Raw genomic sequence first — 17,196 nt, 5'->3', positions numbered from 1 at the left:
TCCCAAACAAAACAATGGATTGTAATGACCTAATTTTATTTCCAATATCTTTGATGGGGGCTTAGATGCATTTCAGCAAAGAAAGGGAGTGGTAAAGTCTGTTGCTTTGTGGCATGCCAATTTCACTAGAGCAGTCTCCTGGTTTCAAGGCCAACAACCACTACACCAAACTGGTTTTAAAATAAATTGAAAATCATAATAAAAATCAACAGATTTTGAAGATAAAAATATTATTGAATTTACTGAAATATTCTAATACCTGTAGAATACTTATGAGAATATGTCAGGAATGCTACAACAACATAACCAAAGATATTCAGGCATTTAAAGCAATAGTTAACATGTTAATCATGCTAATCAATAGAAAAATATAATTCCTAAAATTCTAATAAACAATGGAGCATGATTATTAAGACTAATGCTAAGTTTCATAGTGAGAAAAGAAATCTACCCAACAATGCAGTGAGTTTTGGAAGAAGTCCAACTTGCACCATCTTATTTCTCAAGCCTGTGTCAAAGGAAAGGTTCAGTAAAAGTCTAAGAGTAATATTCAGAAGATCTTCATGTTCACATGGTATCATTTTCACTAGTTTGTCAATTATATCCATTTCAACCTATGGAAGAAGTATGGAAAAACATTAAGACTTTGTGAAATATTGCTAACATTTAACACAAACCGAAGGAAAAATGTAATGATAGACAAATATCTCTCCATTATGTACCAATAATTATATTAAAAGGGTTTGTTGGAATTTCTCATGAATTGTTTATAGATTTTCTTCATTCAACACGTAATGAATGGATATTTAATTTAACTAGCCTCAATACATTTTAGTGTATTAAGTTGAAATAGTTCCATTTTCATTTTTTTCCAATTTTTCATTCTGAGATACTGTTTATCTGCTTTAGGGAACAAGGTATTAAGTAATACACTGCTTCAAATTAAGTGTATCATGTTCAAAAATGTATCATTTGAAAGTACTTAAAATTTGCATCTTGTTTTAAAAGTAGCATTTCCAAATACCTATAACCACTATCAATTCAGAAGAGACATCTGATCATAATTAAAAGGTAAATTAAATATCTCATCTTTTTGTTTAGCTGTATACAAATTTAATCAATAAAACTTGTTAGACATAATTCAACAGACTCACTACAATGACTAATCTACAATAATCTAATATATATAGGATTTTGTCGTCTGAATGTCTGAGACCAATTTATATTAGTTGAACCATCTATTCCAATACATTATGATATAATTTACTACAAGTCACTGTGTCTTTTTAAGAAAGAAATCTGAAATTTCAATTCATTTGTTCCACTTAATGAACCTGGGATTCTTCTGCATAGTAAGGATATTCTGTCTTTTAAACCAGCGGTTGCCAACTGGTGGGCCACGGCCCACTGGTGGGTCGTGAGAAAATTTTGGTGGGTCGCAGAGAAATTTCAAACCCAGAGCACCCCTCCCCAAAGCAATTAATCCAGGCTGCGCAGAAACACAAGGCACCATCCACATGGCCTGCAGGAACACTCCCCGCCCACTTCTTACCCGGCAAACTTGCCTGCTAAATTGCTATTTTACCTTTTTCCGACCATCATCTGTTCTGCTGTGCCGGGAGATTTAGATTTAGGAAGCAGGAAATGGTTGGATTTCTTGCTTTCTAGCTAGTCTTTAGATCTTCAGCTCTGCTTTTAAGCACAGCCAAACCTCCCTTAGGATTGAAGTTTCAGTTATTCAGTGCAGACTCATGGTAAGAAAATTTGAGAGACTGAGCTAGCCGATAGATAGATCACTGAATGATTCTATGAGCAACTCAATCTGCCTGCCTGCTTTGCCTGATTTTCAGTAAAAGTTGCTCTTTTGTTAATAAAAAATTCAATATTTACATACATGGTGTGTTGTGAGTTAATTTTGAGTTTGCTTGCAAGCAAACTTTATGTGACAGACTGAGCTAGACAATGGCAGATAGATAGATCTCTGAATGAATCTGTGATTCTGAGCAACTCAATCTGCCTGCCTGCTTTGCCTGATTTTGGGTAAAAGTTGTTCTTTTTTTAAATAAAAAATTCAATATTTATATAAATATTTATAATATTTACATACAAGCCATGCCCAGCCAGTCACATGACCACCAAGCCACACCCATAAATTAGGCCACGCCCACAGAACCGGTTAGTGGCCCCTGGGATTTAAAATTATGAGCTTGGTGGTCTCTGAGGTCCAAAAGGTTGGCGATCCCTGTTTTAAACAACTACTTGACTTTTCCCCACAGAAACAAATAAAGCAACAAAGTATCTGATGCATAGCATGGGCCGCTTAGCAGATAAAAACAAAATGAAAACTAGAAATTTCATTCTGCTTTGTTGACTAGCTTTCAGCATATGTAACAATATTTCAATAGAAAACTATAAAATTATACCATATCATTTTTGTTTTCCATAAAGATGCTGAGTTTCTTCAGAAATGACACAACCAGTATTAACAGTTCAAAGTTATCTCGGTCAAGAGCTTTCACCAACATATGGACAATATTCTTGTTCCTCATCTTCAATTCAGTCCGTGTGTCCTCAGCAAGATTTAGCAGCAAATAAAGAGCAACTGATTCATCAGCAGGCAAAAACAAAACACACAGTTGAGAGATTATGAGTATTCTCTGGTCACTTTTTAATTCATGAATTATTTCAAGCATCTGGATCAACTTTGTTGTATATGTATTATATACTGTGAACAACAATATTCTGAACTTAAACTCAAAAGATAAATCAACACATCTGCATTGTCTATCTCAAATGTGTGCTATTTCTTTATCCGAAAGTTTTTCAAAAAGCAATTTTATAAATGTCAGCCCTATTAAGTAGACCAGATAAAGAAACAAATCCAGTGAAGATCTAAACTATTTTTTTAATTAGAACAGCTATAATAATAAAATGTTGGAAGTATGAATGTGCTACATTTTCCCTTTTATCTTCATTAAAATTGGGGGGAGGGGAGGTGACATGAAGGGTCCCTGAGACATTTTCGCAAATTTTTCTTGGTTCACGGTCATGTTTCCTTTATCTGATTGTTCCCTTGGTAGTAGACCTTCCTTCTGACCAAGACCATCCTCTTTATCCAACGCAACACCTTTCGGTTATACTGAACTTAATCATAATTGTTAGCGATTAAACCAATAAAAGATTTAAGTGACTTTACTTCTGTTAAATATATTATCTTCACTAAAATAATACAAATTAATACATAGTAATATAAGTTTCCGAACATTTTATTTCATTTGTATTTTGAGCAGAAATAGGTCAAATTAATTAGCTGCACTTTCAAGTTACAATCAAATTACATACTTATCAATTCTACTTTAATTAATAAATACTGGGAATCATATTTTTCCCATTCCAGAGTTTGTGCCTTCCTGACTTTCAAAATAAAAAAATTTGTAAGGTATATAAGAAGAAACATCAGGATACATATGGAGGATGAGTATATGCAGAGGAAAGGAAAGAAGATCTCTGTCTGTCTCCTTTTCTCTCTTGAAATTTTTCTGGCAGGCTATTTAATGGCACTGACCTTCAGGAAAAGTACTTACTAGTGGGGTGTTTTCATCTAATGAACATTCAAATCTAACATTAAATTCTCAGAAACTCTTTTTCTGCTCAATATATTTTCATTTACAATACTATACAGCAGGGATCCCCAACCTTTTCGGCGCGCGGCCCGGTTCCGGCGTCAGCTGAAGCGCCAGCCCGGTTCAGCGTCAGCTGGGCGCCGCCATCTTTTTGACGAAAAATCACTTCCGGTGGCGTCACGGAAGTGATTTTAAATCAAAAATCGGCGCCAGCGCTGGTGAGCTTTTCGGGTAGAAATGGCTTTCTACCGAAAAAGCTCACCAACGCATGCGCCCCATCTTTTTGACGAAAAATTGCTTTTTTACCAAAAAGATGGCGGCGCCCAGCAACCAGCGGCCGGTAAGGCTTGTTCCGCGGCCCGGTGCAGGTCCGCGGACCGGCGGTTGGGGACCCCTGCTATACAGTATATCAGTTTTTAAAGAGCTTTTAGAATTTGCTTCTCCATTATTAGTATATACACAACAATGTGAAATTATTAATTCCATTATGTTATATACACCCCAAGGCAGTGAATGTGCCTTATATAAACGTACCGTATTTGCCGGCGTATAAGACGACTTTTTTGCCCTGAAAAACATGCCTCCAAGTGGGGGGGTCGTCTTATACGCCGGGAGGACTCCGACTCCCACTTCGAGCTTGAGTTGCAGCCGGGAGGGAGGCTGGGGGGAGCGGTGTGTGTGTGTGTGTGTGTGTGTGTGTGTGTCGGGTGTCACTCGCCACGCGCTGCGCAACCTTTCCCCTCTTCCTTCCTTAGCGGTGTGGGGAGGAGAGGATTCGAAGATCCTCACCTGCGGCGTACTTTTCTTTTTTCTTTTTTTCTTTTTGCACGCAGGTTTTGCATGCGGGCGGCTGTAGGTTAAGGATGGGGAGCCCCGGGTGGGTTATCAGGTTTTACGGTGCTTCCAACATGTGCGAACGGTGGGAGAGCGGAGAAGAGAGCGAGCGAGCGCCCCACTGTGTGAAATCCTGCCGTCAAAGCAACACTGGGGGAGGCAGGGTATAAATTTACCAGGTTAATGTAGCAATGGTGATTAATGCCCAGAACATTGTTTGCGGGTATTGGGGTGTGTGTGTGTGTGGTGGTGGTGAGGAGAGGTTGTCCTTTGAATGCGGAAAAGTAGGTGTGACCTTGTGTAGGAAAATAAAGAGATCCTTTTTAGCGTGTTTGGCTTCTTTGCCTCCCCTCGTTCGTTTTGACGTGGAGATAATGGCCTTCGGGCGGGAGGGAAGAAAACGGTAGCTGGATCATTTCAAATTTCACTTACTCTCCTGCCTCACTTCAATATGTCTGAGCGACTCCAGATACTGGAAGACTTTTTTGAATGAAAGTGTTACCTCCATTTTTTTTTTTAAAGAGGGCCACTTGGGGAAAAAAAAAGATTCTAAGGAATTCCTTGTTTCTTGATTAAAGAGAAGGCATTGAATATACTGTTCCTTGGCAGCCTTTTCAGTGTCCGGGTTTTTGGTGTGTGTGTGTGTGTGTGTGTGTGTGTGAGAGAGAGAGAGAGAGAGAGAGAGAGAGAGAGAGATCAGCTGTATTGAGAAGAGAACGTTTCCTGTGTTCTCATTTTATTTACAACATATTTTACGCTTAATGGTAAGCAATGAAAAATATTTTTAAAACTCATTTCTAAACTCCATAGCTATTTGCATATTCTTGGTTCAAAATTGGATTAGCTCATTTCAAAATTGTCCAAAGCAGAAAAGTGCGTCAAAAAAAAAAAAAGTGCAAAAGTGGAAGGTGTGTGGAAGAGGGGGTAGTCTTATACGGCGAGTATATAACAAACTCTATATTTTGAGTGGAAATGTTGGGGGGTCGTCTTATACGCCCAGTCGTCTTATACGCCGGCAAATACTGTAGTTTGAAAGTCATTAGCTGACGAGTCATTGGTTTAACTTTAACCTATATACAGTGTTCTTAATTCTTTGCACTAAGTTTAAATGCAATGCTACAAATAGCTATTGTATTAACTTTTTAAACTTTTGGTAAACAAAGATAAACACTACTGAGTTCTAAGTCATTCAAATAGCTTCATTTTTAACAAATAGAATAAGTTATGCAATCTTTTAGACTTTCCCATAATTTCTGCTAAATGCTGAGAAAGTATCTATAGTATATTGAATAATTAGGAATCAAAATTTGTACCTCGAAGTAGTTGTTCTTGCTTAACCACCAGACCTTGGTACTTTTTAAAGGTTTTTTCATATTCTTTTTTCAGTGTTTGATTTTCAGGATCTTCATCAAGTGATATTTAGAGATAAGGATATGCCCAACACTTAAGAAATGCAAAACCTATAAAGCACTTTTTGATATGTGGAGATGCCCATGTCCTGCTGCAATTACAAGACGCGATATGCATATAGCATAAGACTCCTTGTCCAGAAAGCCTTCTGGCACACGCTATAGTATATATTATCACCCTCACTGGCTTCTTCTGATTGTAAAAACAATTAAACCAGTCAGCAATGTTCTTGTAATATGTTATAAGCAGGAACTCTGGATTACTTTCCTATTAATCAAAAGTAAAAAAAACAATCCAGGAATTCCAGAAACCAAACACTGAATGGGTTTCCATGACTTGCTTAAGTATTTCTGTGAGCAGGAAGAAAACAAGTATGACTGAGCAATGAATATCAGAGTATTGTTGGTAATAAGATAGAACTATTTGGGCGTTTTGGTTTTCTGTGACATATGAGCAACCTCAGTAATTGCCAGCCAATATAAATACAGCTATTCAAAAAGCAGATTTGCTGCTACTTTGTTGATTTATACTAGTTCTCTTTAACCAATATCTTAGTTCTCTGCATTAACCTGAAATAAAGGGACTGTGACAGACTACAACTAATTTCTTGTAGCAATTGCCAAACTAAGATAACCACTAAAATATTTTTCTATATACAGAAAATATACTAATATTCTATTCATTCTCTGATAATAGATCCTATATATCCAAAAGGGTACCATTCTCATAAATAATATATTCAATCTTGAAAGCATTACTACCATAAAATATTTTATTTAAAAATTAAAGGTTAGGAGAATCTGAAGAACAACCAAATGAGCATGCAGAGTGAACACAACAACTGAGTAAAATGAAGTAGACTGCTCTAAGTTGTAAGAATAAGTTGGATTCATGCCTGTCCATTAGTCTACTAACAACAACAAACAAGGATATCAGCTTTTTTCTTCTTGGTAAGTTCCTCTTGCCAGAGTTCATGCCTCTTTAGCTCATGATCAATGATATTCATGCAAAGAGCTCCAATCTTATAGTGTGTAATCAGTCCATGAAACTGAGAAAAGCTACATTAAAAAGAATTAAAATCAGAGTACTGGTGTCAGAGTAAATCCTATATTAACCCACAAGCATGACTTAATAATTACTGCTGTATTCATTTTAAAATATTAATGTTCCAGAACATATTGACTTACATACATGTTACTATACATACCTGGAAAAGCAGAAGAATATATATATTATATTAGTAGCAAGTTCTACACTTTGTTTCCAGTCCTCTCGTAGAACCCTGGCCAAAGCACCCAATGCAGTTTCTAAAAAGTAAGAAGAAAAGTACTGTCTCAACAATAGCATGACGTTCATATTTACAGTATGTCTTCAGGATTCTCATCAACTATATTCTCAATAGCCTACCCTAAAAAAGGAAAGTTACAGACTGTTTGATAGTTGTTGAAAAACTTTGGATCCAAGGATGGTGAGGAGGATGGTGACCACTGCCTCTTTCAAAGCAGGAGGTGCCAGCAATCTTATCTACCATATAACCTGAGTGATCTTCACAATGGCCCATCAGATGGTTTTTAAAAGTAATCAACATAATTTCCTATATTTATAGACACTGGAATGTGCATTGAGTCAAAATTATCTTTAAAGTACTGTACACTTTAACTTGCCCCCTTACTGACTTACATAAGGAAAACATTAGTGCTTTTAATGAGAATCTCTGTGGAGTACATACATTTTAGATCCTAACCTCTCAAAAAAGTCTGAACATGAATCACCATGAATAAAATTAAAAAATTCAGAATAGTACCAAACCAAAAATCTTTTGACTACAAGTGTCTCTGAAAGGCACAACATTACCGTAACAAAGATAAACAATTTGTTTTTATATATAATTTTTTCCCAGGTTTTCAAATTATTTAAACCAAGATAGTCACTATTACCAAAAATAGTTACTGTGCTACCTCATGACAGCCAATTATTTAATGAGTTTAAGAGTCAATGAAAAACCATGGTCTGGGTTATTCTGAATAATCACAACTTTAATTAAGGATCAGTTATTCTGAACACAAACTAGTATTTCTTGTGGGATTCATTTATCTAATTATGGTTAGCTAAATTTACTCCACTTATTGAGCCAATAGCCAGCCCAATCGTAATAGCATTAATCTGATAATTACCATTAAGGAGAAGTTCTTCTAAGTTATCAGGATTTCTGGCCAGCTGCAGAATAAGTGCAGAGCCACGAACTTTATCTGGAATATCTTCATATAGCAATTCAATGTACTCATCCATGTCATTAATATTAGCTACTTCATCAATCTGAAAACACCAGGCAGGGAAAATTAGAATACAGAGGAATGCAAGACATCAATAAGCAAACAGTTATAAGGAAAGTTAAACATGAAAACAGTCTAAATGCGTTGAAGAGACAATAATTCATGTTAAAAAGTAAAGTTTTGTATAAACAGAGCTGAAGGAAATATAAAATCAGATTAACTTGAATAATTAAATAAAATAATTAATGTTGAATAATATTAATCTGAATGCGCTGTCATATATTACAGTTGTAGAGAATATATGGAACTCAGATTTGAACTGCTGGGTTCTTGTTGTTCACTGAACTTGGCTGTTTTCCTGCAGTGAACTGATGTTTTCTAGCCTAAAGGAAAACAATCAAGTTCAAAGAACCCAATGGTTTTTATTTTTGGAATGGAATTGCTTCTTTGTCAGTTAACATACAAGAAATAGAAAATGATAACAAATTGCTATGCTCCAGAATCATAGTAAAAAGATTTGAAGGGCATGTAGATGTGCATGCAGCACCCGCCAGTAAATCTGAAACCAAACATGCCTTTTCCAGGATTGCATTGTGATTGCAGAATATAGTCAAGTGAATTCAGGAAAAGATGTAGCTGCTTTAAGCAGTTGCCAGCAAGCTCTACATTAGAAGTCTAAGTATGCTCCATATCACCTTCTTCCCTTTAAACCTGAAGCACTGCATATATAAATTATAGCTAATACTAGACAATCCATGATCCCTTGGCTCATTCTTTCAGAAATATTTCCTTACCCCAAAGAGGTAAACAGTTGAGCAAAGTAGCAATGGGAATGGGAATGATTTCTGACTTCTGCCAACTTTCTCATTGATTTTGCTTGTGGAAAGCTGGTAGTGAGTGTCAAAAATCTTGATCATGTGATGGCAGTGTGGTGGCAATTGAAGTGGCCACAACTTTGCCTATACAACTGATCTGAAGATCATTAAAATGTTAATCCCATATGAATAATAACTTATCATCTTATGATGCAATGTTTCATCCAACTGAAGGTTAAAAACAGACAGTTTTAGTAATATATAAATTCAAATGCAGCCTAAGCCCTGGTATTACAGTAAAATAGACAACTATGATAATAACTTTAATAATGATTTTGTTCCAGAATTATTAGAAACAAGGAACAGAGAAAAACCAAGAAATAATGGATTATTTAATAATAAATTAACTAAAGTGTTAAAAGTTCTTTTAAAATGTAATAATTTGTTATATTGTACAATTGAACAATAAAATATAAGATGCAAATCTGTTTAAAATAGATTAATCTTTAATAATTTCAGTATTTTTGTATAAAATATACATTTTAGAAAAAATACTAAATTGGATTCAATTATACCTACCTCCATCCCTTCAAATGGTGGTGGATCTTTAGGTTTACTGGATTTTTCTTTCTTTTCTGTGGAAAGACAATACAGAATAATGGCTTATATACTTTTTAAAAGTCTTTCCTTACTTTTATCATGTTTAGGAAAATAGGGTAATTAGAGCAGGTAGAATTGATTAAATGTGATATCAGTATTTCTACAGGCATATAGAAGCATAATTTTCCTCAATCGATCAATCAAAACCAATAGTGCTAAATTTCATTGCAATATACAAGCAATCATTGTTTTTCCATAAACATACCAATTATTTTGGTTCAAACAGTGGTTGCCAATAGTACTGGCCTTTTCCTCTCAATATTCTCAAAGGAAAAAGTGCTCAAGGAAGATGGCAAGGAAATAACAGGCAGTAGGGACAAGCAGAGCTGCTTCACTTATTCTTCACATCAATTTTCATGCAAAAAGAAATTATAACCCAACATACCAAAAAAACTACAGTAAAAGACAAACTAAAAATTAAAATTAAAATAAGCAAGAAAATGGGAAGAGAACACCTATCTGACCTTGACAAATATAAATCACTGGGACCTGACAGATTACATCCCAGAGTTCTGAAGGAGTTGGCAGATGTTATATCAGAACCACTGTACCATATCTTTCAAAAATCCTGGAGCACTAGGAAAGTATCTAAGGATTGGAAAAGGGCTGATGTGATTACCACCTTCAAGAAAGGGGGGGGGGGGACCCAGGAAACTACAGACCAATCAGTCTAATATCAATACCTAGGAAGATCCTGGAAAAGATAATCAAAAAACAGATCTGTGAACGAGAAGCAAATAAATTTATAACTAATAGCTAGCATAGGTTTGTTAAAAACAGATCATGCCAAATCAATCTTATTTCATTCTTTGATAAAGTCACTAAATTAGTAGACCAGTGAAATGCTGTGCACATAGTATACTTAGATTTCAGTAAGGCATTTGACAAAGTAGACCACAACCTACTTCTTGGTAAGATGAAAAAATGTGGAATAGACATCATCACCATCAGATGGATTTGTAGCTGGCTGACAAACCCTACTGAATAAGTATGGGGGGGGGGGGGGGGGGGGCGGGGGGGGGGGGGGGGGGGGGGGGTGTGGGGGGGGGGGGGGGCCCCCCCCCTCCCCTTTCCTTGGGGGGGGGGGGGGGGTGTGTTCCGATAATAAGGGGGGCCTAATGGTACTAGATCCACATGGAGAGAAGTAAGTAGTGGGTTATCACAAGGCTTCATCTTAAGCCCAGTACTCTTCAATACCTTCATAAATGACTTAGATGAAGGAATAGAAGGGGAACTCATCAAATTTGCAGATGACACTAAATTGGCAGGAGTAGCCAACACCCCAGAAGACAAGCTCAGATTCCAAAAAGATATTGACAAACTTGAACAATGGCCCTATCCAACAAAATGAATTTTAATGTGGAAAAAAGCAAAGTTTTACATTTAGGCAGGAAAAATCAAAGGTATAAGTACAGATTAGGCGAGACCTGACTCAAAAACAGTAATTGTGAGAGGGACGTTGGAGTCCTAGTGGATGATTATTTGAATATAAGCCAGCTTTGTGCAGCAGCAGCCAACAAAGCTAATACAATCCTGGGTGTATAAACAGAGGCATAGAATCAAGATCACATGAAGTTTTAGTACTGCTTTATGAAACCCTATTAAGACCACACTTGCAACAAATTTTGGTCACCATACTACAAAAAAGATGTTGAGACTTTGGAAAAAGTTCAGAGAAGAGCAACTAAGATGATCAAAGGCCTGGAGACTAAAACATATGAAGAATAGCTGCAGGATTTGGGCTTGGCTAGTCTAAAGAAAAGAAGAATTAGGGGTGACATGATAGCAGTATTTCAATATTTGAGGGGCTACCACAAAGAAGAGAAGGTCAAATTATTCTCCAATGCACCAGAGGGCAGGGCAAGAAGCAATGCTTGGAAACTAATCAAAGAGAGAAGCAACCTGGAATTAAGGAGAATTTCCTAAGAGTGAGGACAATTAACCAGTGGAAAGCTTTCCTCTAGAAATTGTGGGCACTTCATCACTGGATGATTTTAAGAAGAGTCTAGAGATTCAAGTCTAGACAGTCACTTATCTGAAATGGTATAGGCTTGAGATGGGGGCTGGATTAGAAAACTTCCAAGGTCCCTTCCATCCCATCCCATCCCATCCTATCCCATTAATATTCTCAAAGGAAAAAGTGCTCATGTCACATATAATTTGTTTCAATCTGAACTTGTTTTGCTCACCTTTGGCGGATGAGGTATCTCTGCGATTTTGCAGGTAATAGAGTAATTGTTCCACCTCAGCCAGTTTGGAGGGATGAATAAGTTTGCATTCCTCTACCACCTTCCGAGCCAAGGAAGAAATGTCTGTATTTGCATTGAGACTTTTCAACCGAATGCTGTAAAATAAAACCCAGCAGCTTTTATTTTCAGCTTGCACACAAATTCTATCTTCAACATTTAGTTTTAAATGTATAAAATTCAGTCTTAAAATATAAATTATTTTACAATTTCAACCTTTATCAAGAGCCATGGTGGTGCAGTGGTTAGAAGGTAGTATTGCTGGCAAAGACTGTCCACAGCCTGGGGTTTGATCCTGATAGGCACAAGGTTGACTCACCATTCCACCCTTCCAAGGTCAGTGAAATGAGGGCTCAGATTGCTGAAGGCAATATGCTGATCTTGAAACTGCTGTAAAGTGCTGGGAAGTGATACATAAGTCTAAGCACTATTGCTATTTTGGTAGACAAAAATGGGCCATTTGGTTTTCTTGTTTTATTTAAAGCAAAGCCCTTCTCACTCATGACCCAAACTTCATTCAGATCTGTTAACTGGCATATAATATTTGTATTTAATCTCCACCGAACTAGACAAAGCCCACAATGAAAACAACCATAGAACAAATATGGCAGAAACGATAAAAATGATCAAATATATCAGGAGACAGTACTCCGTTATACCCAATTTCATGTATGGCCACTGAGTTGCAGTTAACCAAAACATGCTAAAGCTATTCCTCATTTAGCGACCATAATTGGGACTGGCAACTAGTTAAGCAAACTAGTTGCAAAGTGGAACTGCAACAGTGATTATGATCTTACTTCAGCTTTCCTGCTTTAGACCTGCAAAGATTGTAAATGCGAGGGATTGTAAAGTTACTTTTTCATTATCATAACTGCAAATTATTGTTCAACAAGGCTGTCTGTCACTAAACAAGGACTGTCTGTGTTGATTTTAAATCTGAATCTGAATTCCAGAATAATGCCGTCTACAATACAAACGGGCAAATCAGAGGCAGCGGACATCCTCAAAACCCTGTTTGCCCTCCATGAATGTTTACAATTCTCATCACTACCACTGGTGGTGGCCTGAGAGAAAAGCAACCACAGGTATTCCTTGATTTATAACTATTCACTTAGTGACTGTTCAAAGTTATGACAATCCCTCCCAAAGGTATTTACAATCCTGTTTCAAACTTACGGCCATTGCAGTGCCCCTGCTTTTCTTCACCCTTACAATTGACCATAGGGATGCTGCAGTACCAAACCATCTTCCCCACCCATCCCACCCGGTCCCTGGAAGCTTCAGTTGTTCTGAAGCCAGCCACAAGGGAGCCTAAAGAAGCCACCAGCAAAACAAAGAGCAATTAAGTCAAGGCCTATTTGTAGGACTTATCCTGAGTCACCTCATGCTCCATTTGAGCTACAGGGTGGGATGGGGTGAAGTCATTAAATTAGATGCTTCACTTAATGGCCATCACAATCCACAACCATATATAATGGAGACACCATTACAGTCAAAGGACTACCTATATCAAAGTATGGCTGCTAATAGGACTATTCAACCCTCTTGAAACAGCTACAAACGTATGATCAGAGAGATTGTTAGGTATAAATTTTTATTCCAATTAAAAAATATATGAGAATGAGATGGGAGAGTGTATTTGTAATGACCCCGGGGCGTGGCACAAAGGCAACACAGTCATAATAAGCAATAAGAGTCCCTTTATTATCTCCAACTTTGCCCCCAATGTCCAGGTTACCTTCGGCTGGAGAAAAACTCTCCCAGGAACAGCATTTAACTCAGGGGTGGGATTCAACCAGTGCTACTACCAGTTCAGTGAGAGTGTGTTTTGCACATGTGTGTACAGCATTTCCAAAAAAACTCAGCTGTGCCACCCGAACAGCTGACAAGCACTGCGTGCAGGTGCGCAGCTTTTGAAAAACCTCTTCTTTCCTGCTTTTTCAACCTCAATTGTGCCGCGCAAAGCAGCTGAGGTTGAAAAAGCATGAAATAAAGAACAGCCAAGAGCCCAGACGGGCGGGTGAGCCAAACAGATGAACAAAAGGCTGTTGCAGCGAACCTGTTTGGTGTCTGCTGCTCTTCAGAGCCGAACCGGTAGCATCCCACCCCTGCTTTAACTGTAGAAAATTCAGTCCAAAAAAAGGTACACACAAACTGTAACTTAAAATCCAAACAAACCAACTGAAGTAATTAGTTTGGCAGGGCAGGAGCAGAAATTTCAGACTTGAAAGCACGGCAAAATTCACACAGTTGGGAAGATGCCAGGAACACAGATAAGCCACAATGATACAAGATAAAGTCACATTTGCTCCCAACAGCTTGCCTTTTTTTATACACTGTGTTACCAGCTGCAGCTAATGAAGGGAATCAGGGCCCTTTCCTCCCCCATAAGCCATGCAACCCATGTTGCTCTCTTTTCCATTCCTCCTTACGTGCCCTAGGATGAAGAGGGGGTGGGCCTGGGTCTTCCTCTGGATTCCCTCTCCCTTGTTCTACCTCTCCCTTTCTCTGCACAGCTGGGCTTTGCCCTTCCCCAGTTTCTTCCCAGCCAACAAAGCCACACTCCCACTCCCTGTCAGCTGTTTGGCTTCCTCCTCAGAGTCAGATTTCAACAAGGTCATGACAGTATTGCTCTTTCTATTGTATTATTAGCAATGGAAAATCTAATTCACTAAGAATAAGTTTAAAGTGGCTTTTATGTTACCTGCAAATGTGTGTGCACACAACATCTGAACTGGAAAAGGGAATGTGTGCATTTATTTATTTATCTAACATTTGGGTGGTATACTGGAATCTCAACAACAGTCTTGAAATACTAAGCTTAGAAAAAAGCAATAAAGAATAATATAGACATCTGCCTTTCCCACTAAGGCATCAAAGAAACCCAGCTTAAAAAGAAACCCTTTCAGAGCTTTCTATCAGAAGTAAAAAAGCCAAACATATTTCAAGATGCAATGTGGCCCATGGAGCTGGGCCACAACCAAGAAGCGATTTTATGACCCCCCATTTCAAATGGAGGCTACACCTTAACCTAACTGTAGCAGGACAGTGCCATGCCATGCCCTCTGAATTGATCCACAGGCCTACTGGCAACCAATGCATTAACTATTTATTTATACATTTATACATTGTTTTCTATAACAGCGTTTTGTCAGCCAGTTATAAATCAATCTGTTAGCGATGCTGACTATCTCACATTTTTCTTACTTACCAAGAAGTAGGTTGTTGCCTACTTTGTCAAATGCCTTACTAGCAGTTAGAAAAATCTAGCAATTAATAAACCACAATTTAATTAACCATGCTAACCCATGGCAAAATATGGTGTACAAATACATGCAAAGGGAAAATAAACACAATCATTGTGCAAAAAGGACTTGCCATCATAAAAAATAGGATTATTTTTCTTTTACTAAAATAAAGCAGCAAACCTTTTCTCCTAGGAGAGTGGTGGTTAAATCTCTTTTCTCTCTTTTTATGAGGATAAATCAATCATTTAACATGAAGTAATAAATACATTTTCTTTCTTTGATATTATGGATCTTGGTTGCAATTGGAAAAGTGCTATATATATTTTGGATCTCTTAATAAAATATTTGAGGCATAGTAAGAACTTTTCATGTATTTTAAATGATTTAAAATGATTTAAAATAAATATATGTGCTTGACATCTCTTCTAACTAAATGTATAAAAATATATATAATTAAATTAAGGCTTCAGATTTTATTTTTCTAATTCAATCTTTAAAAAAAAAAGACTTTAAAGACAAAAACATTGGCTATCCAAAATGTTTCATCAAAGGCTTTTGAACAAAGGTTTACTTGAACATTGTAAACTTACATTTTTTGACATTCCTTACGCTCTCCCAACATAGGATCTCCCATCTCCCCAAGAATTGTAGCTTCCACTTCATAATGAACTATAAGTGCCTTTTCTGATGGATGTACATCAATATTTCCACCTTTTACCTTTCTGTTAAGTAAAAATTAGTGAATTAAAAACCTACAATTTTTGTATCAGCTAAGCACAGAAATAAAAACATTCTGAGGATTTTTCCAGGTTGCAGTACCTCACAAGTTTGAACTGATCAATATAATCTATATTATTTTATAAAGTTGCTGTTACATTCAGTATGCTTCCTTATTATTTCCAGCATGTGAGCTGTGCAAGTTTAAAAGAAATGAAACTATATCCCGCCAAAAAGCAGTCAAGATCTTCCCTAACATCAGTAGAGAGAATGGTCATTCCCATGGTTCGCAAAGAGCTAAAGCCACCGCAGGGGCGATACGCTCGAACAGGGTAGGCTGGTGTCGCCCCAGACCGCCCCCGCTTTTCCACTAAGGTCCTTTCCCTTGAAATCACCCATCTGTTGGGCATTAACCCAAACCTGGTGCAGCTCAACACCTTCTGAAAAGCTAGCCGCCCTCCCGGCCGAGGCATCCTTCATCTCCTGCCATTTTCTCCAGCAGAAGAACCGCGCCCCTCCTCGGCCTTCTGCTCTTACTCTCGGTTCAGTGCGCCCTCCCGCTTCACTTTGGCGGGAAAACCATTACCTTTTGAGGTACCGAGCATCCTCCCCCTGCATAGCGGCGACGGTCAACCTTAAAAGAGGCAGGGAAGGAAAGGGCGACCGCCAGCGAAGCCGAGACCGGTTGGGTTGGGTTTCCGTTACCAAGGGAGAAAAAGCGAGCCGCGCTGCGCAGGCGCAAGTCGCAACACGAGGCGCAGGCGCAGAGGGTTTCTAGAGAGAACGCCTTGCTTGGAAGCGGTGCTGTGTGACGTTTGCTGATGTTTGTAAAAGGGGAGCTTTCGTAAATGAACTTAAACTTGAAAGCTTTTAGTTTTTGATCGTGGCTAGGCTGAATAAAAATGCTGAATAGTAAAGATACAGTACAGATTTTTTACTTTTCTGCGAGAAAAGTCTAGCATCCTTTGCGTTTTAAAACTTCTTAATTTAGCAGCAATAGTGAATTTGATTTTCACTATATTACATGCTTAAATGTGTTATGTCTACACTTCTACACTTCACGTTTTGTCTTCAGTTCACTGTTTAACATTTTCCACATCCAAATTCTAAAAGACAGTTGATTATAGGTAGAAGATAATTTCCCGAGATAGACAAATTACCTGTTTTTTAACTCATTTATACTGTATTGTGAAATGTAAACACAGAGCTTAGAGAAAGAATATATTATCAAAATAAGGTCTAGGGGAGTATTGTTTCAATATTTGAGGGGCTCCTACAAAGAGAAGGAGATCAAACTATTTTCTAAAGCACCAAAAGGCAAGGCAAGAGACTATGGAAGCTAATCAAGCAGAGAAGCAACCTAGAAC

The 17,196-nt window shown here is 37.6% G+C and overlaps 1 protein-coding gene across 2 annotated transcripts in view; it reads right to left on the bottom strand.

The window, feature by feature from the left end:
- Positions 1–16,557, bottom strand: part of KIFAP3 (kinesin associated protein 3) — a 69,686-nt gene extending 53,129 nt beyond the window's left edge. For both annotated transcript variants that reach the window (XM_026682183.2, XM_087960962.1), the window contains exons 1-10: positions 16,416–16,557; positions 15,703–15,834; positions 11,805–11,959; positions 9,535–9,590; positions 8,042–8,183; positions 7,075–7,174; positions 6,801–6,925; positions 5,771–5,869; positions 2,424–2,602; positions 452–614 (exon numbers count right to left, since the gene is read on the bottom strand). In XM_026682183.2, the coding sequence (XP_026537968.1) occupies positions 452–614; positions 2,424–2,602; positions 5,771–5,869; positions 6,801–6,925; positions 7,075–7,174; positions 8,042–8,183; positions 9,535–9,590; positions 11,805–11,959; positions 15,703–15,834; positions 16,416–16,447 (1,183 nt within the window). In that variant the 5' untranslated portion in view covers positions 16,448–16,557. The remainder of the gene's footprint in view (positions 1–451; positions 615–2,423; positions 2,603–5,770; positions 5,870–6,800; positions 6,926–7,074; positions 7,175–8,041; positions 8,184–9,534; positions 9,591–11,804; positions 11,960–15,702; positions 15,835–16,415) is intronic.
- Positions 16,558–17,196: the final 639 nt, after the last annotated feature.

Source organism: Notechis scutatus, chromosome 3 (assembly GCF_049901735.1).
Source record: "Notechis scutatus isolate UNSWTSFEM ecotype Mainland chromosome 3, rNotScu1.2, whole genome shotgun sequence".
Classification (NCBI taxonomy): Eukaryota; Metazoa; Chordata; class Lepidosauria; order Squamata; family Elapidae; genus Notechis; species Notechis scutatus.
The sequence above is the reverse complement of the archived record's forward strand: the minus strand, read 5'-3'. Positions and strand labels throughout refer to the sequence as shown.